Source organism: Oncorhynchus nerka, linkage group LG13 (assembly GCF_034236695.1).
Source record: "Oncorhynchus nerka isolate Pitt River linkage group LG13, Oner_Uvic_2.0, whole genome shotgun sequence".
NCBI lineage: Eukaryota > Metazoa > Chordata > Actinopteri > Salmoniformes > Salmonidae > Oncorhynchus > Oncorhynchus nerka.
Window position 1 is genome coordinate 19,453,825 of NC_088408.1, and position 26,515 is coordinate 19,480,339.

Genomic DNA, 26,515 nt, shown 5'->3' on the forward strand with positions numbered 1-26,515 from the left:
AGAGAAGAAAAAAGGTGGTCAACTATATACAGTACACCATGTTCATAAAATGTTAAATAAGCTAATGAAACAATCACAAAATGGACTCTCAATACAATTGTTTTCAGTGATCTAGAAACACAATGTTATAGTGGAACACACATCACTTTAACACTGCTGGTAGGCTACTCGGCCTGAGCTGCATGAGGTTAAATGTAAGAGCTGCCATTGTCCAGCTACACTGCCACCAATTCATTTGATCAGAGGGTTCACACAACTTAACCATATGACTGACTTGGTTTGAACCTGGATCGTCTGTGTGACAAGACTGTTAGCCCACTGATCTTAAGCCAACGCTGTAGCATTCGGGAGTTAACGCAAGTCTTCAGGTCTCTGGAACCTCCATTACGCACACACACTACAGAAGGAGAGTTTTGAATGTTTCAATGTCGCTCACATCTAGTATCAGTGAGGGTGGTGGGTATACACTGGTGGGTATACACTGACATGACGTAGCCCTTTATTTGCTGGTGTAAATGCAAACTGCTGTAGTTTTTACCACCACCCATTTTCAATATAGCATACAACCGAGTGTTGAACATGTGCTAAACCAGCCACATAATTTATATACTCTTCCATTAAAACAGTGGTTTAAATTAGCCTGGTCCCAGATGTTTGTGCTCTTGCCATCTCCCATTGACAATGAGTGACAAGGAGTTGGCATGATAGCACAGACTGGCAATCAGGCTAGGTTCAAATAGCACAGAACATTAAACGTAAACAATGGTGGAAATGGTTTGTTTGGTCATGTAGGACTAGCCTAATGTGTAGTCTTATTTACAAACGCAGCAATCAAAGCTTAACCAGGTTATAAAAATGCCACAACACCAAATAAACATATGGAAAAATTAAATAAAAGCACACTTCAATCTACACCCGAGAAGCAAGCCTCGTCAGGTTCCACAATCAGTAATGTGCCCTAAATATCAAGACATATACAAATCACAAAATGACAATATCAAAGGCATAATGTAGTGCTAAAATGGCTTCCAATATCCTACGGAATCAACTGTCCTATAGAAATGACTTTGCTCAAATAGTTATTTAAAGTACAATGCATCCAGATGAACAGGGGTGTCATCAAAAACTGAAAACGTTTGCAACGAAAAACTAGTTTCTATTGGAACTCCGGTTTCAAAAGCTCCCTCCCCGTTTAACTTGCTCCCTAGGGAATAAACCCCTAGTCGCTCTTGCAAAAGATTCTCAATAAGAATAAACTATCATTGGAGATGAAAAGAAAAGCTAGTTGTGCATCAATGATGGATGAATTACATCAATAGGTAGCATAATGTGAAGCGCCAACTGTGGTGAGATGAGGGCGGATGTCCTTGTTGTTTGAAGTAGCAAACCAGGCCATTGCCCATTCAAAAGGTACTTTAGGTAACCTTTGAACTCAATTAAAAGTCATAAGCCATAGAAGTTTGTAAAAAAGCAAATATGTTGTTTATTGTAGATCTATGGAGTTTAGATTACATGCTTGACGTTATAATGAAAAATAACAATAGACAAATCTAATAATGGCGTTTGACGCAAAATAACTGTTTGTTGCTTACGGACTACATATACAATCACTAACAATAATATTGCTACCATGCCTCAAAAGATGGTTCCTTTCAGTTAGTAAGTGTTCTCACTCCTTATACAACAAACAATATTTACATTTAGTAAAAAAAAAGAAAAAGAAAAGCACAACCATGAAAATCTTTCAAACATTTCACTGAAGCAGAGCAAAAATGTTGTGGTATATTTCTCAAACATGGGATTTTTTAAAAGCATGGGATTTCTTTAAAATTTGGAAAAATATCATAAAATGTACAAAATCAAATGAAAAAACCCATAAAGCTTCAAAGAGACTCTTTCCTCATGTGGAATGTTGCTCCATAGTCTTGTCGTATTTTTTGTTTTTAATTTAAAAGTTGGTTCTAGAAAAAAAACAGGTGGTGGGAGAGACTGACGTCTGTGGCTCGTGGTGGGTTTCCATTATTTTCCACCAGTCCTTTTGATCAGAAAGTCTTTAATAGTATCCTGGCTGATACTGCTGTCTCCATGGCTTCTGGTTCCATAACTGGGGACAGAGATACAGGGAGTTAGACGCAGACAGAAATAAATAAGAAACAACTATACACACAAAAGTATGTGGACACCCTTCAAATGAGTGGATTTGGCTAATTCAGCCACACCCATTGATGATAGGTGTATTAAATCGAGCATACCTTACTGAGAGCTCAGTGACTGTCAATGTGGCACAGTCATAGGATGCCACCTTTCCAACTAGTCAGTTCGGCAAATTTCTGCCCTGCTAGAGCCGCCCCAGTCAACTGAGTGCTGTTATTGTGAAGCGGAAACATCTAGGAGCAACAACGGCTCAGCAGCGAAGTGGTAGGCCAAACATGCTCCTCGATTGAAACACTCATCACCATGTTCCAAAACTGCCTCCGGAAGCAACGTCAGCACAAGAACTGTTTGTCAGGAGCTTCATGAAATGGGTTTCCATGAGTGGTGTAAAGCCATTGGACTCTGGAGCAGTGGAAACGCATTCTCTGGAGTGATGAATCACGCGTCACCATCTAGCAGTCTGGTTTTGGCGGATGCTAGGAATACACTACCTGCCTGAAAGTACTGTAAGAACTGTAAAGTTTGGTGGATGAGGAATGGTCTGGGGACGTTTTTCATGGTTCGGGCTAGGCCCCCCGAGTTTGTGGCAACAGTTTGGGTAAGGCCCTTTCCTGCTTCAGCATGAATGCCTCCATGCACAAAGCGAGGTCCATACAGAAATGGTTTGTCAAGATCAGTGTAGAAGAACTTGAGGGCCTGCGCAGAGCCCAGACCTCAATCCTCTCGGAAACCTTTAGGATTCATTGGAATGCCGACTGCGAGCTAGGCCTAATCGTCCAACATTAGTCCCCGACCTCACTAACGCTCGTGGATGAATGGAAGGAAGGACCCGCAGCAATGTTCCAACATCTAGTGGAAAGCCTTCCCAGAAGAGGGGAGGCTGTTATAGTGGCAAAGGGGGGACCAGCTCAATATTACTGCCCATGAATTTGGAATGAGATGTTCAACAAGCACATGTCCACATACCTTTTTAGTGTAACTAGGTGAGAACCACATCATGTACATTTTCCCTCAAAGCAGTTACCAGCAAAGTCAGTGGTATCAATTGTAGTACAAGGCTAACAAGTTAAGATTTGCCCTTTGACATCAAACAGAAACTCACCCCTTGCTGCCAGCTCTGGTTGAAGGCCTGAGCCTTGTCCATGCCGAATCCAAAGCCTCCACGTCCTCCAGCATTCCTGCTGTCCACAAATCCCCTGCCACGTCCTCCAGCGTTCCTGTTGTCCCCAAATCCCCCGCCACGTCCTCCAGAGTTTCTACTGTCCCCAAATCCGCCACCACGACCTCCAGCATTCCTGCCATCACCAAATCCGCTGCTCTTATTGCCGAAGTTTCCACGGCTGCTGCCTCCTCTGGGCTGGAACCCCTGGGGAGGGAACACACTTATTAACATCTCCCTATTCAATTCACTATGGTAACATTAACATTTTCTAACACTATTTGGATAGTCTCCTAAAGATGGTTTAGAAATGTTCAACTATCCACCAACCCTAGCAAGTTGCTAATATCAACAAGTTGCAGTCGATCGTTTGAGCATCTGCACACCCTCTATAGGGGAATATTCAAATAAAGCAGGACCAACGTGTATTTCTCCATTGCATCAACCCAACCCACCTGGTTAAAGTTGACCCTGTTTCCTCCGCCTCCCCGGCTCATGTTGGCTCCACCTCCCCGGCTCATGTTGGCTCCACCTCCCCGGCTCATGTTGGCTCCACCTCCCCGGCTCATGTTGGCTCCACCTCCCCGGCTCATGTTGGCTCCACCTCCCCGGCTCATGCTGGCTCCACCTCCCCGGCCCATGCTGGCTCCACCTCCCCGGCCCATGCTGGCTCCACCTCCCCGGCCCATGTTGGCTCCACCTCTGTTCATTGTTGGACCGCCCCTGTTCATGGCTCCACCTCTGTAGCCCATGTTGCCCCTAATTGGTCCCCCTCTTGGGGCCCCACGCTGGGGGGCCATGAGGCCGCCGCCCCTGTTGAAGTTACCCCGGTTGGCGAATCCACCCCTGAAGGCTGGAGGGGGCATGAAGCCTCGAGGGGGGCGAGTGAACCCACCACGAGGACCTGGAGCTGGGTGGGGGCAGACATGTTGGACACACATTAGACCGGCGGTGCATCTTTAATGATTAGGAAGCCATTTCTCTACTACTCAATAATTCAAGGAGAAATTAAAAGTATAAGGGCAGAGGCCTTTGATTGGAAAAAGTGGTTTGATTGGACTTCACCTGTCCAGTTCTATCAGATAAGTGCACACAAAACAAGGAACATTTTATCAATTGGTTGCGAGGCTAAAACTGGACCAAATCCCTAATCTGACCAATATGGCCAACAACCCACCTCCTCTGAAGTTGCCCCTCTGCTGGAAGCCTCCTCGTACAACTCCTCTCTGGCCAGGTCCTCCTCCGCGGTTGAACTGGTTCTTGCCTCTGCCTCCACCCCGGACAACACCTCCTCTATTGGGGGTCAAGGCCCCCTGGTTGGGCTTCTTCTCAGCCGGCAGGGCCGCCTTGCTCTCCTCCTTGTATTGCTCCACTAGCTTGGAGGACTCCTCCTTCTGCAGCTCAGCGTAGCTCACTTCAGCGAAGCTGTCGCCCTCCTCTGGCAGGGTGAAGAATCCTACACGAGAAGAGCCATTAAACGATGGTCAAGTAACAGCCCCAATGAAAGACTAGTGTATGACTAATAGCTTATGATGTCCACCATAACAAAAAAAAAAAAGATTTGAAGTGATGAAGGATCAAGGAAAGCGCTGTGTTCTTCCCACCAGGTCCAGAGGCAGGGGTAGTGCCCCTGACAGAGTTTAGGAGAAGGTCACTCTGCCCCCCTGATGTGGCCACTTGTGACAGACAGCCACAACTGGGCAAAGCGTCAAGGGGCTAGCCATGCTTATATGAAAACGAGTCAGTTTTTTGGGAGGTTAAAATCAGTGTACGTGTCCTTACCGTTTTACTACAACTTTCTGAAGGCTTCTGGATTAGTGATAACAATAGCTAGCTTTTTAGCACAGGAGGCCAGTCTACTTTTAACACTTATTAGTATAGTAGCTCACGTCGTTACCTTTCATTTTGAGGAGAGCGTGCTCGGGCACGTCTTTGCCGTCGCTCTCTGCCTTCTTCTGGGCCCTCTCCTTGTAGTCGTCGTCTGAGGGGCAGACCACCACAGCCTTCCGCTGGTACCCAGCAAACAGACACATCTTCCTCTTCTGGCCTGGGGCAGACAGGTTGGTCTGGGGAGAGGAAGGATGGGGGAAATTAATAATGTTGACTGATTGTGGGAGTAGAAATAAAAAGGATTTGAGCTGCTTTGTTGGCACTTTATATAGGCCAGTGCTAGACTGTCTCTCATACATGCCTTTGTACCCTATATCATGACGTACGCATCAGTATTTACATACAGTACACCGTTTGTTCCATGTATATTCAAAGATTAATACTTTATTCACAATAAGACAGACTAAAAGGTCAGTTTAAAGTGTATGAAATCATTGGCTGTGATTGTATAGAATATGAAGACTCACATGGTCCAGGATATAGTTCCTCTTCTTGCGAGCAGCGATCTCAATGAACTTGCCCAGGAAGAGAGGAGCACGCTGGGAAATGGCCGTGAGCTTAGTTGTGTCCTTCGCCTGACGCTTCAAGCTTCCAATCTACACAGAGAAAAATGAATAGCTGTGCCACAAGATACCACATATACATAGGACAGGTTATAGGCCTACCGTGCCAAATGACCAGGGACTGCTTATACAACCATTAGGATCGGACCAATGTTCCCTCTAAGCTGCGCACAGCTCCCACAGGACTGCTACGCAGAAGAAATATTAGCCCGCACAGAGAAGCACGAGATTAGAAATTTGAGTGAAGTTCAGAGTTCTCCCCCTTAGTTAAAACGATCAACCTATCCCTTTACTTTGAGAATTGTGTTCTAATCAATGAGAGTCACTTTCAAAGCAACATATCGAAAAAAATTTTTACTTTGCAAGACTTGGTATGCAAAACTATGCAAGAGACTGTTGTAGGCAGAACGCATCGGAGTAGGATTCTATTGTATTGACATGCACGAATCAAACCGTACTCTACACAAACCAGTGCAGCATAACAAATCAGAGCTGCAGTAAGCCTATATGCAAATAGACCATTGCCATATATGGATCTGTGCCACTCACTTTGAGCTGGAATGCATTTACAGCATGAGTGGTCGTGAGTAGATGCACTTGTTTTGAGATCAAAGTGAGAGTAGTCACGTATGAACATTTTGTTCACATTCTTAGCTAGTTAGTGAGTTATTAGCCCAGTTATAGATCAGTTGTAGTCAGCAATGGTGGAGGGATTGCGCCCTACGTGCTTCTACACCTGTTTTGCTCGCTGTTTGCGGTTTTAGGCTGGGTTTCTGTACAACACTTTGATATATCAGCTGATGTAAGAAGGGCTTTATAAATACATTTGATTTGAAGAGAACAAAACATGTACAGGTCTTTGTCTTAAAGGGCAGTGTTGTATTTTGGAACAGGTTTGAATAATCTATGTAGCCAATAGGCAGAGGGTAGCATCATTTGTCTGATTCTGTAATAATGGTATGTGATTAATAATGCATTTTATTTGTAAAGTGGTTTCTGGCATCAAACAACATTGTCACCTCCTTGTCTGATATACAAGTGGATAAACAGGTTAATGTAGGCTGAATGATTGAACATTTATTTCTGTGTTAAAATGCTATGATGCATTTTCTCCATTGTTTTTGATGGTTGGCCACTCTGGTCTACATTATAATGAAATAGCTATAGTAGCCTACTTGACCACTGTCTGAAACTAACTTAAAGCAGGTACAGCCTCCGTGATCACAGTAAACGTGCACTGGAAGTTGCAAAGAATTTTCACTACATTCAAGTTTGCGCTCAGACCTGAAATTTGTTCAGTGCCTACATGTTTTTTTTAGGGAACATTGGATAGGACTGGAAGTTAATTTCACAAACTAAATTGACAGACAACTAGAACCCATCCTCAGAACAGTACAGAGAACACATTCTAAAATACTGGAGGCTCCAAACACCATGAGTCAGAACAACACTGACCATCATCTTCTCCACGATAGTGTCGCTGCCCAGGATGTAATATTTCCCAGGGTTCTCCTGGATGTGCTTGTTCACCCAGGTGGTCTTTCCTGAGCCGGGCAGGCCTACCATAGCAATCACCTAAAATAACACACGTATACACAACAGATCAGTAACGATGGTAGGAGTTATGCACATACAAGTGAGAAAAAGGCGCCTGAATGTTTTATTTTGTGTATTTGTTACATTTTGCTAGACGTTTATTCTGAAATATTGGTTGAACCCAAGGATAGATCCCCATTGCTAGGGAGGCCTTCGTGTCAAACAAGTCACTGCCAGTGACGTTATGGGTTCCCATAGTTACCTCACACTCCTTCTTGGTGTTGGGTCCCTTGGGTCCGCGGACACGGTCGTCCATGGCGACCTGCTGCAGGAAGGTGTAGCCCTCTGGCTGGGGGAAGTAGGGTGTTTCCATCTGGCCAAAGTTGAACTCCACAGAACAGTTGTGGCAGATGACATGGGGGAAGAGAGCTCTCCCTGCCAGGGACTCCTTACTGACCTGGAAGGCCACAACTGGCTCCTTACCATTCTTAGAAAAGGAAATCTCCACCTCCTCGCCCTCAAAGTTCTGCAATAGAAAAATTATTATATATATATATATATCACACACACTTCTCAAAAAAAATAAAGGGAACTCTTAAACAACACAATGTAATTCCAAGTCAATCACACTTCTGTGAAATCAAACTGTCCACTTAGGAAGCAACACTGATTGACAATAAATTTCACATGCTGTTGTGCAAATTGAATAGACAACAGGTGGAAATTATAGGCAATTAGCAAGACACCCCCAATAAAGGAGTGGTTCTGCAAGTGGTGACCACAGACCACTTCTCAGTTCCTATGCTTCCTGGCTGATGTTTTGGTCACCTTTGAATGCTGGCGATGCTTTCACTCTAGTGGTAGCATGAGACGGAGTCTACAACCCACACAAGTGGCTCAGGTAGTGCAGCTCATCCAGGATGACACATCAATGCGAGCTGTGGCAAGGTTTGCTGTGTCTGTCAGACGTAGTGTCGAGAGCATGGAGGCGCTACCAGGAGACAGGCCAGTACACCAGGAGACGTGGAGGAGATCGTAGGAGGGCAACAACCCTCTATATCCCTCTAGTGGTGTGGGGGCTGTGCTTTGGCAAAGTGGGTGGGATTATATCCTTCCTGTTTGGCCATGTCCGGGGGTGTCCTCGGATGGAGCCACAGTGTCTCCTGACCCCTCCTGTCTCAGCCTCCAGTATTTATGCTGCAGTAGTTTATGTGTCGGGGGGCTAGGGTCAGTTTGTTATATCTGGAGTACTTCTCCTGTCCTATTCGGTGTCCTGTGTGAATCTAAGTGTGCGTTCTCTAATTCTCTCTCTTTCTTTCTCTCTCTCGGAGGACCTGAGCCCTAGGACCATGCCCCAGGACTACCTGACATGATGACTCCTTGCTGTCCCCAGTCCACCTGGCCGTGCTGCTGCTCCAGTTTCAACTGTTCTGCCTTATTATTATTCGACCACGCTGGTCATTTATGAACATTTGAACATCTTGGCCATGTTCTGTTATAATCTCCACCCGGCACAGCCAGAAGAGGACTGGCCACCCCTCATAGCCTGGTTCCTCTCTAGGTTTCTTCCTAGGTTTTGGCCTTTCTAGGGAGTTTTTCCTAGTCACCGTGCTTCTACACATGCATTGCTTGCTGTTTGGGGTATTAGGCTGGGTTTCTGTAGAGCGCTTTGAGATATCAGCTGATGTATGAAGGGCTATATAAATACATTTGATTTGAATTTGAACAACCCAGCAGCAGGACCGCTACCTCCGCCTTTGTGCAAAGAGGAGCACTGCCAGAGCCCTGCAAAATGACCTCCAGCAGGCCACAAATGTGCATGTGTCTGCTCAAACGGTCAGAAACAGACTCCATGAGGGTGGTATGAGGGCCCGACGTCCACAGGTGGGGGTTCTCTAATTCTCTCTTTCTTTCTCTCTCTTGGAGGACCTGAGCCCTAGGACCATGCCCCAGGACTACCTGACATGACTGTTTCCAGTCCACCTGGCCGTGCTGCTGCTCCAGTTTCAACTGTTCTGCCTTATTATTATTACAAGGAAGTCGTCAACACCGTGCAGGACGTTTGGCATTTGCCAGAGAACACCAAGATTGGCAAATTCGCCACTGGCGCCCTGTGCCCTTCACAGATGAAAGCAGGTTCACACTGAGCACGTGACAGTCTGGAGACGCTGTGGAAAACTTTCTGCTGCCTGCAACATCCTCCAGCATGACCGGTTTGGCGGTGGGTCAGTCATGGTGTGGGGTGGCCGCACAGCCCTCCATGTGTCCATGAGGTAGCCTGACTGCCATTAGGTACCGAGATGAGATCCTCAGACCCCTTGTGAGACCATATGCTGGTGCGGTTGGCCCTGGGTTTCTCCTAATGCAAGACAATGCTAGACCTCATGTGGCTGGAGTGTGTCAGCAGTTCCTGCAAGAGGAAGGCATTGATGCTATGGACTGACCAGCCCGTTCCCCAGACCTGAATCCAATTGAGCACATCTGGGACATCATGTCTCGCTCCACAGACTGTCCAGGAGTTGGTCGGATGCTTTAGTCCAGGTCTGGGAGGAGATCCCTCAGGAGACCATCCACCACCTCATCAGGAGCATGCCCAGGCGTTGTAGGGAGGTCATACAAGCACGTGGAGGCCACACACACACTACTGAGCCTCATTGACTTGTTTTAAGGACATTACATCAAAGTTGGATCAGCCTGTAGTGTGGTTTTCCACTTTAATTTTGAGTGTGACTCCAAATCCAGACCTCCACGGGTTGATACATTTGATTTCCATTGATCATTTTTGTGTGATTTTGTTGTCAGCACATTCAACTATGTAAAGAAAAATGTAATAAGAATTTCATTCATTCAGATCTAAGATGTTTTATTTGAGGTTTTCCCTTTATTTTTTTGAGCAGTATATATATATATATTTTTAAGCTTGTAGTTTCAATGGAACATTGACAGGCCAAAATGTTTGGTACCAACAAGGAAGTCGTCAAACCGGTTTAGGTGGAAATGTTTTACTTTATGAACAGAGGGTGTGGCATACAAATCAGGTTTTCATATAAAGAAATATTGTGTGCGTTTGCCTCATTGATGAGGTATTCTTGACATCACAGAAAGTCTGAAAATTAATTTTAAAATCGGCCTGTTCATTTACATTATGGCAACTATTACGAATAAATGGAGGCCGGCTACTTACGATGAGGCAGCAGATGACGTCGTTCTCATCGTAAGTCTCTCCAAAATCTTCAGTCATGCAGTTGGTAGTCTTCTTGCCTTTGCCAGAGTAGGCATAAGAATGCTCCTCCTCACCTGCAATGACACAACACAACTCACATCAGACATGATACACAGTTGACTGGTTCAGGGAACTAAAAGTAGAGAATTAGAAATGTATCATGAAATTATTTCTGGATTTCAGTGTTTCTGCACTCATTTTATAGTCACCTTGCAAACTACAACTGAAACAGGCTATATCATTTCAAGTTACATGTCATGCTTCCTAACAGCCTTTAGAGAGCGCCAACACCCCATAAGAACCATTCTATTTTTGGAGAAAAAAACCTATAGAATGAAAATACTGACCGAGGAGCAGACTGCCAGTAGCCATGGACCATCCAACCTGGACCTCATGGACCTCCATGTTCTTACTGAAGATGTGCTTCACTGGAATCTTCTCAGTTAACTAGAACCACAATAATACATTGGTAATGTTAATATGATGGCTTACAAATCTATATATTTTTTTTTACGTTAATGCTAAATAGTGATTATTTTGCCTTTATGGCCTATTTATTGCCTTACCTCCCTACATTTGCACACACTGTACATTGATTTTTATATTGTGCTATTGACTGTACGTTTGTTTATGTGTAAGTGTTGTTTTTGTCACACTGCTTTGCTTTATCTTGGCCAGGTCACAGTTGGAAATGACAAATTGTCGTCAAATGGCCTACCTGGTTAAATAAAGCTGAAATAAATAAATAGCAATTTGAGGGCGCAACTAGGTGATAAAATCTGATGGTGCATTTATATTATAAAATGGTGAAAAATGATTATGGGTTTCTGAGGTCAAAACATTACGAATTCACAATTACTAATGAAATGACAACTGGGCTAGACAAGAGAAGCAGTGTTTCTCCCTACCTTCATCTCGTAACAGGCCTTGCCCTGGGTCAGGCCGTACGAGGCCCTGCCCCCAGACCAAAGGTAGGCAAAGCTCTCCATGGTGAGAGAGGATGCGCTGTACCGGTCCCGGGACACCTTGAAGTGCAGGTCGCAGTTATCTGATGACAAACAAATGCATCAATTATTCAGTTATCTTCTCAATTCCCTGACATGCCATATAGTGTGTCCCATCACACATTGGTCTTTAAGCCGTATTCCTACACACTAGAAGAGACGTGAGAATATTGAACGACATGGCAAACAGACAGTGAGGTGGAGCTATGGCTTCTGAGCGTTTGTAGAGTGATTAAATAAACCCAGCACTGTCGGCCACGCTATACACCAAACATAACTCACAGTTGTCCAGACAGACTGTTGTATCGTCAAACTCTTCATCTTCCTCTTCCAGGGGTGGCAGTGGAGACTTGAGACTAGACCTGAAAGAGAACAAAGCCAGTCAGTAACAATGTCAGAGAATTAGAACCTGTCGCACGGAACCAGAATGCCCTACCAGGGTGGCCATCCAGTTGGGATGACCTCTCTGAAGAAGAGGGCATCGATGGAAATAGTCAAGAAGAATATGGGCGGAAATAGAACTCCAACATTTAAGCTTCTGGGGTCCGGTGTATTTTAAAGAAATCACGACAAGACAAATACATACCTGCAGTGGTCCACTGATGCCTCAAAGAGATGGAGAATTATTATTAAATAAATATAGATTTTAACTAGTCCTAGGGGCTATATTTCTTATTATAAAAAGCCTTAATAGCCAATAGGCCTTCTTGTGTGCAGAAACTGTGTTTATGGCTGTGGAGATTCCTGGTAGGGTCAAGAAGGATAAAAGGATGCTGGATGTATTTAATTGTGTGGCGCTGCTCTCACTAAAGGTGAAAGCTGCAGCCCCATGGTCACGGAACAGAGAGGCAAACAAGCTAGTTCCACATATAACCTAGATGGGCTTACACTGTACTCTAGGGACTATAGTAACAAGATGAATATTGTGCTACACTGACTTAACTTGAAGGAATTCAGAAACAGAGTCAAGCCGTTTCCCAGGGGGAAGAGTTGTTTATAAAACTAGCCTACAAATATTTACACTGGCGAGGATTACAACACAAGGATAAATGTCTGTCCACAGAATGTAGACGGAAGCCTTTGCAGGATTAAACACTGCGTCAGGATTAAACACTGCCCCGGGCACAGGAAGAGAAACACCATAATGTAGCATTGATAGAAAATGTGAGTCTCTGCACCAATTAGAACAAGAGATAGTCACATGGGGGGGGGGGGAATTCACATTTGTGCCAACACTATTTGGGTTGGTAATTTTACTCTGTCCTCAAATGCACTGTGCTTAGATTAAAATGTAAATTAAGTGGTCATTTGTATTTTAATCATTTAGCTGACACTCTTACCCAGAGCGACTGACAGTAGTGAGTGGGTATAAATTTGTTTACATTTTTCTCTCCACACTAGACCTGACTATCTATCTATATATATCTATATCTATATCTATATCTATATATATGTAGCCGGGGAACCACTAATTGCACCATCTTTGGCTTATCTACACATTAGTTAGACTGCACTCAGACCAAGGATCATATAGTCTTGCCAGAGGTTATCCAGGGTGGTGCGATGGAGATTCCATGATTGATTTAGCCAACAGCTACTAAGGCCTCTGCTGCACAGTCAATGGTTTCTTAGTTTACACCAGTCAGAGCAGGTTTTCTGAACCCTGTTCCTGGAGAGCTACTGTCCTGTAAATTCAGTACAACCCTTATCTACCGCACCTGATTCAAACAATTAGCTGGTTGATAAACTGAACCAGGTTAGTTACAACTGGGGTTAAAATGAAAACCTACAGGAGGATAGCTCTCCAGGAACAGGGTTGAAGTTAAAACCTACAGGAGGATAGCTCTCCAGGAACAGGGTTGAAGAAACCTGGGCTAGAGTGACATCTTGATGACAAGATAACAGTCCACTTGGTCAATGAAAAAAACAAATATAGTTCCAGATAAACATGGAGGCGGTTTTCCAGACAGATCAAGCCTAGTCTTGGACTAAAAAGCTCAATGGGAATCTCCATTTGAAGTACTTTGAAGTACCCTGGAAACCAGCCCATGATGCACAGTGTGACTGTACGGCGAGAAAGCATCCCTGTAAAAAAAACATCAACCACACCAAATAAAATGACAAAGTGGAGAGAGACAATCAGAAAAGACAGATACTATGCGAGCAGGAACAATGAGCAGTCCGTGGAGAGTACCAATCTGCAACTCGAGCGTCCAGGAAAAAGTTCTACATCCTTGTACCCTTACGCAACCCCCCCCCCACTACTCTCTCATGCATTTCTTTTTTTAGCAGTGTTGCGTCACCTTGTCAGTGTACACAGTAAACCTTCCTGCACAAAGAGACCGAATGGGGAACAAAAGAACATTACTGTTCATTCCTCTTGCTATATTATGCAGTCCATTTACAGGTGCATGTGGTCACTGCATGGGTTAAATGGTAAGGTTCATTTAAAAGCCAGGGATGACCCTCAATTCAAACATGTATGAATCTTAAGTAATGTTGACAAAAGTAAGTTAAGTGAGGGTTTTGTCGCTAGTTAATGCATTGGCGCTTAAAGCCAATACAGTTCACATAGCTGTGATGGCGCTTCAGACATACCAAAGGCCATTTTGTCTCCCATCCTTACCAGCTGTATTTGTTCTCTTCAATAAATTCAAAGTAGCCCCTTCCATGTTCCTCCCGGCGTCTCTTAACACCCTTCTTATTCTTCTGATCAGCATTCGTGTCTTTGTCCGCATCCCCTTTGGAAATAAAAGAAAAATATAATGAGGTGCTCCTTTATTGAAAGGATAGGTCGCACTGTGACTGTGGTAGGGTTAGCCCACACAGATGACTAACTACTAGTCCATTAGGACCTCATTACTTTCATTGAATGTGATGGAAGACAGTAGAAGGCTAAAAGGCTGCTTTGACCAGGGAGTAAGGTTGGTTACATTGTAGCCGGCCAACAATTGGAGGACATATGTAAGGAGATGTAACGTTAAACACAGTAAAATGGGTACAATAACCCAGCTACGGTTAGTTACTATTAATTAAAAAAGGTCAGGGAAATAGACCATTGTTCACCCGTCTCAGATGTTGCGGTCAATAGAATAGCATACTGCGACAAGTCAGACAAAAAAACAACTGCAGACTATTTTTGATTGACCCCCTTCCCCCACAATAGCATTCGCGACTAACTAGCTAGTTAGCTTAAAAGCTAGTTAGCCACTTCTTGCTCGTTCATTCAAAATATCTTAGCCAGCTAGTGTTATCTAAATCAGATAACTAGCCAACTACTGTTTTCAAATACTTGCCTTTAGCTACGTTTCTAGAACCAGTTTGAGAAACCGTTTGTATAGGAATTTAGGATACTCCGAGTCATATAGTTAACCATTTAGAACCACGAGCCCACCAGCGCCTGCAGAATATTGTCCACCGTCCGCTAGAATCGCGAGCTAGCTATTCTAGTTAGCAACTACACAAAAGAATGCTAACTATGTTAGCATGCTAACCACCCATTCAGCTAAAATTACATCAAGCGTGAGTCCAATGGTAGTCTCCATGCAGTACGTTAGGACCAAGTTAAACAATATTACCCCGATTTGCTAGCTACACTAGCCTATCTAATCAATATACATCAATCAGGCTTCACGAAAACAGCCCGTATAGCAAAAAAACATGTGACAACCAGTCCAGGGATTTTCAAATGGAACCAGCGACTCACCCTCTGCTGGCTGATCTCCAGGCTCACCATCCTCTGCGTCTAACGTTATTTTCTCCATGTCGTCCACACCTTCCTTCAACATTGGATCCATGTCTTCATCCTCCACCTCGCCCATTTCGTCGTCCTCCTGAGCCGCGTTCTCCTCGCATTCTACGGCGGGGTCTCCCTCTCCGTTTCCATTCTCCTCCTCCTCGTTGGCCTCCATGCTTTCTTCGACCGGATCCTCGTCGTCTTCTTCGTCTTCTCCCATGTCCTCTTGATCATCAGCGGCCCCAGAGCTGCCTCCCTCCGCGGCCTCCAGCCCGATGGGATCATCTCCAGCCAGGGCCTCTTCGTCAAGCGCGGCCTGCAGCCGGTCCATCAACTCGGCCTTCAGCCCCTTGTCCGACAGCTGACGCTTTTTCAGCTCGTCCTTCAACTCGTTAACTTTCAGTTTTTTTACGTTAATTGAACTCATTTTTATATCTGTATAAAAATACTAAACTGAAACACGATTTAAAATGGCAAATATGAGAAATTCTGTAAAGACGCCACGCTATGCAAATTGATGTAGCTGCTAGCTATATTTAACTGCGCCAAATGGCAGTAGCGTTACTAGCACTTTTCAATGGCAGAAGGGCTTGTCGGCGCAAATGGTGGTACCAGATCCCTCCCGTATTCAAGTGTTGGGGAAGGACATGGGCGTGGATTACCGTAATAACTGATAGAGCAGGAAGGACTCTATCAGGACTAAGAAATATCAAATCTAATTTGATTTGTCACATGCGCCGAATCCAACAGGTGTAGAGACCTTACAGTGAAATTCTTACTTTACAAGCCCTTAAAACCAACAATGCAGTTTTAAGAAAAATACACAAAAAAATAAATAAAGTAACAAATTATTAAAGAGCAGCAGTAAAATAACATTTATTTTTTATTTTTTATTTTATTTCTCCTTTATTTAACCAGGTAGGCTAGTTGAGAACAGGTTCTCATTTGCAACTGCGACCTGGCCAAGATAAAGCATAGCAGTGTGAACAGACAACACAGAGTTACACATGGAGTAAACAATTAACAAGTCAATAACACAGTAGAGAAAAAAGGGGAGTCTATATACAATGTGTGCAAAAGGCATGAGGAGGTAGGCGAATAATTACAATATTGCAGATTAACACTGGAGTGATAAATGATCAGATGGTCATGTACAGGTAGAGATATTGGTGTGCAAAAGAGCAGAAAAGTAAATAAATAAAAACTGTGGGGATGAGGTAGGTGAAAATGGGTGGGCTATTTACCAATATATTATGTACAGCTGCAGCGATCGGTTAGCTGCTCAGATAGCTGATGTTTGAAGTTGGTGAGGGAGATAAAAGTCTCCAACTTCAGCGATTTTTGCAATTCGTTCCAGTCACAGGCAGCAGAGTACTGGAACGAAAGGCGGCCGAATGAGGTGTTGGCTTTAGGGATGATCAATGAGATACACCTGCTGGAGCGCGTGCTACGGATGGGTGTTGCCATCGTGACCAGTGAGCTGAGATAAGGCGGAGCTTTGCCTAGCATGGCCTTGTAGATGACCTGGAGCCAGTGGATCTGGCGACGAATATGTAGCGAGGGCCAGCCGACTAGAGCATACAAGTCGCAGTGGTGGGTAGTATAAGGTGCTTTAGTGACAAAACGGATGGCACTGTGATAAACTGCGTCCAGTTTGCTGAGAAGAGTGTTGGAAGCAATTTTGTAGATGACATCGCCGAAGTCGAGGATCGGTAGGATAGTCAGTTTTACTAGGGTAAGCTTGGCAGCGTGAGTGAAGGAGGCTTTGTTGCGGAATAGAAAGCCGACTCTTGATTTGATTTTCGATTGGAGATGTTTGATATGGGTCTGGAAGGAGAGTTTGCAGTCTAGCCAGACACCTAGGTACTTATAGGTGTCCACATATTCAAGGTCGGAACCATCCAGTGTGATGATGCTAGTCGGGCAAGCGGGTGCAGGCAGCGATCGGTTGAAAAGCATGCATTTGGTTTTACTAGCGTTTAAGAGCAGTTGGAGGCCACGGAAGGAGTGTTGTATGGCATTGAAGCTCGATTGGAGGTTAGATAGCACAGTGTCCAATGACGGGCCGAAAGTGTATAGAATGGTGTCGTCTGCGTAGAGGTGGATCAGGGAATCGCCCGCAGCAAGAGCAACATCATTGATATACACAGAGAAAAGAGTCGGCCCGAGAATTGAACCCTGTGGCACCCCCATAGAGACTGCCAGAGGACCGGACAACATGCCCTCCGATTTGACACACTGAACTCTGTCTGCAAAGTAATTGGTGAACCAGGCAAGGCAGTCATCCGAAAAACCGAGGCTACTGAGTCTGCCGATAAGAATATGGTGATTGACAGAGTCGAAAGCCTTGGCAAGGTCGATGAAGACTGCTGCACAGTACTGTCTTTTATCGATGGCGGTTATGATGTCGTTTAGTACCTTGAGTGTGGCTGAGGTGCACCCGTGACCGGCTCGGAAACCAGATTGCATAGCGGAGAAGGTACGGTGGGATTCGAGATGGTCAGTGACCTGTTTGTTGACTTGGCTTTCGAAGACCTTAGATAGGCAGGGCAGAATGGATATAGGTCTGTAACAGTTTGGGTCCAGGGTGTCTCCCCCTTTGAAGAGGGGGATGACTGCGGCAGCTTTCCAATCCTTGGGGATCTCAGACGATATGAAAGAGAGGCTGAACAGGCTGGTAATAGGGGTTGCGACAATGGCGGCGGATAGTTTCAGAAATAGAGGGTCCAGATTGTCAAGCCCAGCTGATTTATACGGGTCCAGGTTTTGCAGCTCTTTCAGAACATCTGCTATCTGGATTTGGGTAAAGGAGAACCTGGAGAGGCTTGGGCGAGGAGCTGCGGGGGCCGGAGCTGTTGGCCGAGGTAGGAGTAGCCAGGCGGAAGGCATGGCCAGCCGTTGAGAAATGCTTGTTGAAGTTTTCGATAATCATGGATTTGTCGGTGGTGACCGTGTTCCCTAGCCTCAGTGCAGTGGGCAGCTGGGAGGAGGTGCTCTTGTTCTCCATGGACTTCACAGTGTCCCAGAACTTTTTGGAGTTGGAGCTACAGGATGCAAACTTCTGCCTGAAGAAGCTGGCCTTAGCTTTCCTGACTGACTGCGTGTATTGGTTCCTGACTTCCCTGAACAGTTGCATATCGCGGGGACTGTTCGATGCTATTGCAGTCCGCCACAGGATGTTTTTGTGCTGGTCGAGGGCAGTCAGGTCTGGAGTGAACCAAGGGCTGTATCTGTTCTTAGTTCTGCATTTTTTGAACGGTGCATGCTTATCTAATATGGTGAGGAAGTTACTCTTAAAGAATGACCAGGCATCCTCAACTGACGGGATGAGGTCAATGTCCTTCCAGGATACCCGGGCCAGGTCGATTAGAAAGGCCTGCTCACAGAAGTGCACTACTGTTCCACTGGATGTCATAAGGTGAATGCACCAATTTGTAAGTCGCTCTGGATAAGAGCGTCTGCTAAATGACTTAAATGTAAATGTAAATGTAAGTGTTTTAGGGAGCGTTTGACAGTGATGAGGGGTGGTCGTTTGACTGCGGCACCGTAGCGGATACAGGCAATGAGGCAGTGGTCGCTGAGATCCTGGTTGAAGACAGCGGAGGTGTATTTGGAGGGCCAGTTGGTCAGGATGACGTCTATGAGGGTGCCCTTGCTTACAGAGTTAGGGTTGTACCTGGTGGGTTCCTTGATGATTTGTGTGAGATTGAGGGCATCTAGCTTAGATTGTAGGACTGCCGGGGTGTTAAGCATATCCCAGTTTAGGTCACCTAACAGAACAAACTCAGAAGCTAGATGGGGGGCAATCAATTCACAAATGGTGTCCAGGGCACAGCTGGGAGCTGAGGGGGGTCGGTAGCAGGCGGCAACAGTGAGAGACTTATTTCTGGAGAGAGTAATTTTCAGAATTAGTAGTTCGAACTGTTTGGGTATGGACCTGGAAAGTATGACATTACTTTGCAGGCTATCTCTGCAGTAGACTGCGACTCCTCCCCCTTTGGCAGTTCTATCTTGACGGAAGATGTTATAGTTGGGTATGGAAATCTCTGAATTTTTGGTGGCCTTCCTGAGCCAGGATTCAGACACGGCAAGGACATCAGGGTTAGCAGAGTGTGTAACAATAGTGAGGCTATATACAGGGTACCGGTACATAGTCAATGTGTGGGGGCACCGGTTAATCTAGGTAATTGAGGTAATATGAACATGTAGGTATAATAATTAAAGTGACTATGCATAGATAATAAGAGAGTAGCAGCAGCGTAAAAGGGGGGGGGGCAATGCAAATAGTCTGGGTAGCCATTTGATTACATGTTCAGGGGTCTTATGGCTTGGGGGTAGAAAGGGAAAGAGGGATACCAAGACAGTTGTACAACTGAATGCCTTCAGCTGAAATGTGTCTTCCACATTTAACCCTACCCCTATGACTAGGGTGGCTGGAGTCTTTGACAATTTTTAGGGCCTTCCTCTGACACCAGCTGGTAAAGAGGTCTTGGATGGCAGGAAGCTTGGCCCCAGTTTTATTTATTTTTCTGTTATTTTACCAGGTAAGTTGACTGAGAACACGTTCTCATTTGCAGCAATGACCTGGGGAATAGTTACAGGGGAGAGGAGGGGGATTAATGAGCCAATTGTAAACTGGGGATTATTAGGTGACCATGATGGTTTGAGGGCCAGATTGGGAATTTAGCTAGGACACCCCTACGATAAGTGTCATGAGATCTTTAATGACCTCAGAGAGTCAGGACACCCGTTTAACATCCCATCCGAAAGACGACACCCTATGGGGCATTGGGATATTTTTTAGACCAAAGGAAAGTCTGTACATTATACCTTGATGCTATTTTATCGCCCCCAGAAACCTCCTTTTACTCTCTGTTCCAGACGTTCTAGACGACCAATTCTTATTGCTTTTAGCCGTACCCTTATTCTTCTCCTCCTATGTTCCTCTGGCGATGTAGAGGTGAATCCAGGCCCTGCAGTGCCTAGCTCCACTCCTATTCCCCAGGCGCTCTCTTTTGATGACTTCTGTAACCGTAATAGCCTTGGTTTCATGCATGTTAACATTAGAAGCCTCCTCCCTAAGTTTGTTCTTTTCACTGCTTTAGCACACTCTGCCAACCCGGATGTTCTAGCTGTGTCTGAATCCTGGCTTAGGAAGACCACCAAAATTCAGAAATTTTAATTCCAAACTACAACATTTTCAGACAAGATAGAACTGCTAAAGGGGGCGGTGTTGCAATCTACTGCAAAGATAGCCTGCAGAGTTCTGTCCTACTATCCAGGTCTGTACCCAAACAATTTGAACTTCTACTTTTAAAAATCCACCTCTCTAAAAACAAGTCTCTCACCGTTGCCGCCTGCTATAGACCACCCTCTGCTCCCAGCTGTGCTCTGGACACCATATGTGAACTGATTGCCCCCATCTATCTTCAGAGCTCGTGCTGCTAGGCGACCTAAACTGGAACATGCTTAACACCCCAGCCATCCTACAATCTAAACTTGATGCCCTCAATCTCACACAAATTATCAATGAACCTACCAGGTACCCCCAAAGCCTTAAACACGGGCACCCTCATAGATATCATCCTAACCAACTTCCCCTCTAAATACACCTCTGCTGTCTTCAACCAAGATCTCAGCGATCACTGCCTCATTGCCTGCATCCGTAATGGGTCAGCGGTCAAACGACCTCCACTCATCACTGTAAAACGCTCCCTGAAACACTTCAGCGAGCAGGCCTTTCTAATCGACCTGGCCGGGGTGTCCTGGAAGGATATTGATCTCATCCCGTCAGTAGAGGATGCCTGGATATTTTTTAAAAATGCCTTCCTAACAATGTTAAATAAACATGCCCCATTCAAGAAAATTAGAACCAGGAACAGATATAGCCCTTGGTTCTCCCCAGACCTGACTGCCCTTAACCAACACAAAAACATCCTATGGCGTTCTGCATTAGCATCGAACAGCCCCCGTGATATGCAGCTGTTCAGGGAAGCTAGAAACCGTTATACACAGGCAGTTAGAAAAGCCAAGGCTAGCTTTTTCAAGCAGAAATTTGCTTCCTGCAACACTAACTCTAAAAGTTCTGGGACACTGTAAAGTCCATGGAGAATAAGAACACCTCCTCCCAGCTGCCCACTGCACTGAAGATAGGAAACACTGTCACCACTGATAAATCCACCATAATTGAGAATTTCAATAAGCATTTTTCTACGGCTGGCCATGCTTTCCACCTGGCAACTCCTACCCCGGTCAACAGCACTGCACCCCCAACAGCAACTCGCCCAAGCCTTCCCCATTTCTCCTTCTCCCAAATCCATTCAGCTGAAGTTCTGAAAGAGCTGAAAAATCTGGACCCCTACAAATCAGCCGGGCTAGACAATCTGGACCCTTTCTTTCTAAAATTATCTGCCGAAATTGTTGCCACCCCTATTACTAGCCTGTTCAACCTCTCTTTCGTGTCATCTGAGATTCCCAAAGATTGGAAAGCAGCTGCGGTCATCCCCCTCTTCAAAGGGGGGACACTCTTGACCCAAACTGCTACAGACCTATATCTATCCTACCATGCCTTTCTAAGGTCTTCGAAAGCCAAGTCAACAAACAGATTACCGACCATTTCAATCTCACCATACCTTCTCTGCTATGCAATCTGGTTTCAGAGCTGGTCATGGGTGCACCTCAGCCACGCTCAAGGTCCTAAACGATATCTTAACCGCCATCGATAAGAAACATTACTGTGCAGCCGTATTCATTGATCTGGCCAAGGCTTTCGACTCTGTCAACCACCACATCCTTATCGGCAGACTCGACAGCCTTGGTTTCTCAAATGATTGCCTCGCCTGGTTCACCAACTACTTCTCTGATAGAGTTCAGTGTGTCAAATCGGAGGGTCTGCTGTCCGGACCTCTGGCAGTCTCTATGGGGGTGCCACAGGGTTCAATTCTTGGACCGACTCTCTTCTCTGTATACATCAATGAGGTCGCTCTTGCTGCTGGTGAGTCTCTGATCCACCTCTACGCAGACGACACCATTCTGTATACTTCCGGCCCTTCTTTGGACACTGTGTTAACAACCCTCCAGGCAAGCTTCAATGCCATACAACTCTCCTTCCGTGGCCTCCAATTGCTCTTAAATACAAGTAAAACTAAATGCATGCTCTTCAACCGATCGCTACCTGCACCTACCCGCCTGTCCAACATCACTACTCTGGACGGCTCTGACTTAGAATACGTGGACAACTACAAATACTTAGGTGTCTGGTTAGACTGTAAACTCTCCTTCCAGACCCATATCAAACATCTCCAATCCAAAGTTAAATCTAGAATTGGCTTCCTATTTCGCAACAAAGCATCCTTCACTCATGCTGCCAAACATACCCTTGTAAAATTGACCATCCTACCAATCCTCGACTTTGGCGATGTCATTTACAAAATAGCCTCCAATACCCTACTCAACAAATTGGATGCAGTCTATCACAGTGCTATCCGTTTTGTCACCAAAGCCCCATATACTACCCACCATTGCGACCTGTACGCTCTCGTTGGCTGGCCCTCGCTTCATACTCGTCGCCAAACCCACTGGCTCCATGTCATCTACAAGACCCTGCTAGGTAAAGTCCCCCTTATCTCAGCTCGCTGGTCACCATAGCATCTCCCACCTGTAGCACACGCTCCAGCAGGTATATCTCTAGTCACCCCCAAAACCAATTCTTTCTTTGGCCGCCTCTCCTTCCAGTTCTCTGCTGCCAATGACTGGAACGAACTACAAAAATCTCTTAAATTGGAAACACTTATCTCCCTCACTAGCTTTAAGCACCAACTGTCAGAGCATCTTACAGATTACTGCACCTGTACATAGCCCACCTATAATTTAGCCCAAACAACTACCTCTTTCCCAACTGTATTTAATTTATTTATTTATTTTGCTCCTTTGCACCCCATTATTTTTATTTCTACTTTGCACATTCTTCCATTGCAATACTACCATTCCAGTGTTTTACTTGCTATATTGTATTTACTTTGCCACCATGGCCTTTTTTGCCTTTACCTCCCTTCTCACCTAATTTGCTCACATTGTATATAGACTTGTTTTTTTTTTGTTGTTTTTTTTACTGTATTATTGACTGTATGTTTGTTTTACTCCATGTGTAACTCTGTGTCGTTGTATGTGTCGAACTGCTTTGCTTTATCTTGGCCAGGTCGCAATTGTAAATGAGAACTTGTTCTCAACTTGCTTACCTGGTTAAATAAAGGTGAAATAAAAAAAAAAAGAAAAAAAAAAAGAGTGTCTCCTACTGGCCCTCCAACACCACTTCCAGCAGCATCTGGTCTCCCATCCAGGAACTGACCAGGACCAACCCTGCTTAGCTTCAGAAGCAAGCCAGCAGTGGTGTGCAGGGTGGTATGATACTGGCATACAGCCCAGTGATGTACTGTGCTTGGACCATGTTAGTTTGCTGGTGATGTGGACGCCAAGGAACTTGAAGCTCTCAACCTGCTCCACTACAGCCCCGTCGATGAGAACGGGGAAGTGTTTGGTCCTCCTTTTCCTGTAGTCCACAATCATCTCCTTTGTCTTGATCACGTTGAGGGAGAGGTTGTTGTCCTTGCACCACACGGTGAGGTCTCTGACCTCCCTATAGGCTGTCTTGTCGTTGTCTGTGATCAGGCCTACAATTGTTTTGTCTTCGGCAAACTTAATGATCCAAGCTGTCTATGCGCATTTTGGAGATACCAAGCACAGCAGGCTACATTTTTAGCCATGAAAATAAATAAGTACATTAAAAATGACCCTAAGGACACACACACACACACACACGTATTCAATTATCTGTCCATAAAGACCTATTCTGAACAGTGGTGGCTGGTGGGAGGAGCTATAGGAGGACGGGCTCATTGTAATGGTTTACATATGTTTGTTGTTTGATACAGTTCCATTAATTCCATTCCCATAGGGTGGCACACAATTGGCTCAGCGTTGTCTGGGTTTGGCTGGGCTAGGCTGTCATTGTAAATAAGAATTTGTTCCTAACTGACTTGCCTAGTTAAATAAAGGTTAAATAAAAAAACAAAAATGATCATTAACAATGACCGCCTTCCCACCATTCTAAGAATAGATCCTCTTCCTGCCGACCTCTCACTTTCTCATCCAATGGGTTTTGAGAAGGAGGTGAGAGAGAGGACGCGAGGAGAATGCAATTGAGATTCTCCCAGACTCCTCCTTAAAAGATCACAGAGAATCACTCCAACTCCTTCCCAGACACTCCAACCATAAAACCCACAACATGACTTTGTGGCAGCTTGGGGAGAGTTCAGTTCACTTGAACGTTTACTACGTTGCGGAACGATTTACTGAATGGCACATTTTCCTCAAACGTTCTTGTACATTCTTGAACATACTTTGAGGTACATTTGCTCCATTTGGTGTGTGTCCCGGGGTGTGGCTTGAAGCAATGACTGACATATTTTGGTTAACTCCCGACCCCAATTTCAGTCGTTGACCAACCCCCTCAAATCTTCAAAAAATGCATTCAGGTTAGAAGTTGTGGTTGGATGAATTGCTCATAAATATTCCTTTTGGGGTTGTGTAAATGATCCCCAACATTTTGGGGGATCAGGTACAAGTCCACTGCCACGCTCTAATAATAAATGTATGTGAATCACAAAGAAATACAGCTCTGAACTGTGAGTTAGCTCACTGTGATAAGGTGCCTAAATCCTGACATTTATTGCCACTTATGGTGTAAATTCGAATCGACAACAGGCTGTAAAATAAATGATTCTCAATGTCACATTTATTGCGGTATTGTGTTGGGAGGAAAAGTGATTATCGTCTTGAAGATCAAATCCCAGAGTTGACAAGGTTCAAATCTGTTGTTCTGCCACTGAACAAGGCAGTTAACCCACGCTTCCTAGGCCGCCATTGAAAATAAGAATTTGTTCTTATCTGACTTTCCTAGTTAAATAAAGTTTAAAAAACAACGCGTTAGGTTTTTATACAGTACCCAAAACCAATAAACCAACGTGTACAGTCGTGGCCAAAAGTTGAGAATGGCACAAATATACATTTTCACAAAGTTTGCTGCATCTGTGCCTTTAGATATTTTTGTCAGATGTTACTATGGAATACTGAAGTATATTTACAAGCATTTCATACGTGTCAAAGGCTTTCATTGACAATTACATGAAGTTGATGCAAAGAGTCAATATTTGCAGTGTTGACCCATCTTTTTCAAGACCTCTGCAATCCGCCCTGGCATGCTGTCAATTAACTTCTGGGCCACATCCTGATGGCAGCCCATTCTTGCATGATCAATGGTTGGAGTTTGTCAGAATTTGTGGGTTTTTGTTTGTCCACCCGCCTCTTGAGGAGCTGACCACAAGTTCTCAATGGGATTAAGGTTTGAGGAGTTTCCTGGCCATGGACCCAAAATATCGATGTTTTGTTTCCCGAGCAACTTAGTTATCACTTTTGCCTTATGGCAAGGTGCTCCATCATGCTGGAAAAGGCATTGTTCGTCACCAAACTGTTCCTGGATGGTTGGGAGAAGTTGCTCTCAGAGGATGTGTTGGTACCATTCTTTATTCATTGCTGTGCTCTTAGGCAAAATTGTGAGTGAGCCCACTCCCTTGGCTGAGAAGCAACCCCACACATGAATGGTCTCAGGATGCTTTACTGTTGGCATGACACAGGACTGATGGTAGAGCTCACCTTGTCTTCTGCGGACAAGCTTTATACCGGATGCCCCAAATAATCGGAAAGGGGATTCACCCGAGAAAAATACTTTACCCCAGTACTCAGCAGCCCAATCCCTGTACCTTTTGCAGAATATCAGTCTGTCCCTGATGTTTTTCCTGGAGAGAAGTGGCTTCTTTGCTGCCCCTTTTGACACCAGGCCATCCTCCAACAGTCTTCTTCTCACTGTGCGTGCAGATACACTCACACCTGCCTGCTGCCATTCCTGAGCAAGCTCTGTACTGGTGGTGCCCCGATCCTGCAGCTGAACCAACTTTAGGAGACGGTCCTGGCGCTTGCTGGACTTTCTTGGGCGCCCTGAAGCCTTCTTCACAACAATTGAACCGCTCTCCTTGAAGTTCTTGATAATCCTATAAATGGTTGATTCAGGTGCAATCTTACTGGCAGCAATATCCTTGCCTGTGAAGCCCTTGCTGTGCAAAGCAATGATGATGGCACGTGTTTCCTTGCAGGTAACCATCGTTGACAGAGGAAGAACAATGATTCCAAGCACCA

The 26,515-nt window shown here is 45.0% G+C and overlaps 1 protein-coding gene across 1 annotated transcript; it reads right to left on the reverse strand.

The window, feature by feature from the left end:
* Nucleotides 1-1,459: 1,459 nt before the first annotated feature.
* On the reverse strand, nucleotides 1,460-15,871 carry LOC115139191 (heterogeneous nuclear ribonucleoprotein U-like). The gene is made up of 14 exons (XM_029676324.2): nucleotides 15,236-15,871; nucleotides 14,156-14,270; nucleotides 11,812-11,891; nucleotides 11,434-11,573; nucleotides 10,873-10,972; nucleotides 10,487-10,599; nucleotides 7,565-7,828; nucleotides 7,222-7,341; nucleotides 5,671-5,799; nucleotides 5,211-5,379; nucleotides 4,491-4,769; nucleotides 3,769-4,223; nucleotides 3,257-3,520; nucleotides 1,460-2,104 (listed from the first exon to the last, which is right to left on the reverse strand). The coding sequence occupies exons 1-14, from the start codon at nucleotides 15,690-15,692 to the stop codon at nucleotides 2,054-2,056; spliced, it is 2,736 nt and encodes a 911-aa protein (XP_029532184.1). The 5' UTR covers nucleotides 15,693-15,871; the 3' UTR covers nucleotides 1,460-2,053.
* Between the last annotated feature and the right edge of the window lie 10,644 nt (nucleotides 15,872-26,515).

Bases quoted from the DNA above. Each gene is read 5' to 3' on its own strand.
- LOC115139191 (XM_029676324.2), bottom strand. From the start codon at position 15,692: ATGAGTTCAATTAACGTAAAAAAACTGAAAGTTAACGAGTTGAAGGAC. The intron at 14,271-15,235 runs GTGAGTCGCTGG...TTATTTCCAAAG, and splicing joins TGGAGATCAGCCAGCAGAGG to GGGATGCGGACAAAGACACG. The intron at 4,770-5,210 runs GTAACGACGTGA...CTTCTCGTGTAG, and splicing joins CGCTCTCCTCAAAATGAAAG to GATTCTTCACCCTGCCAGAG.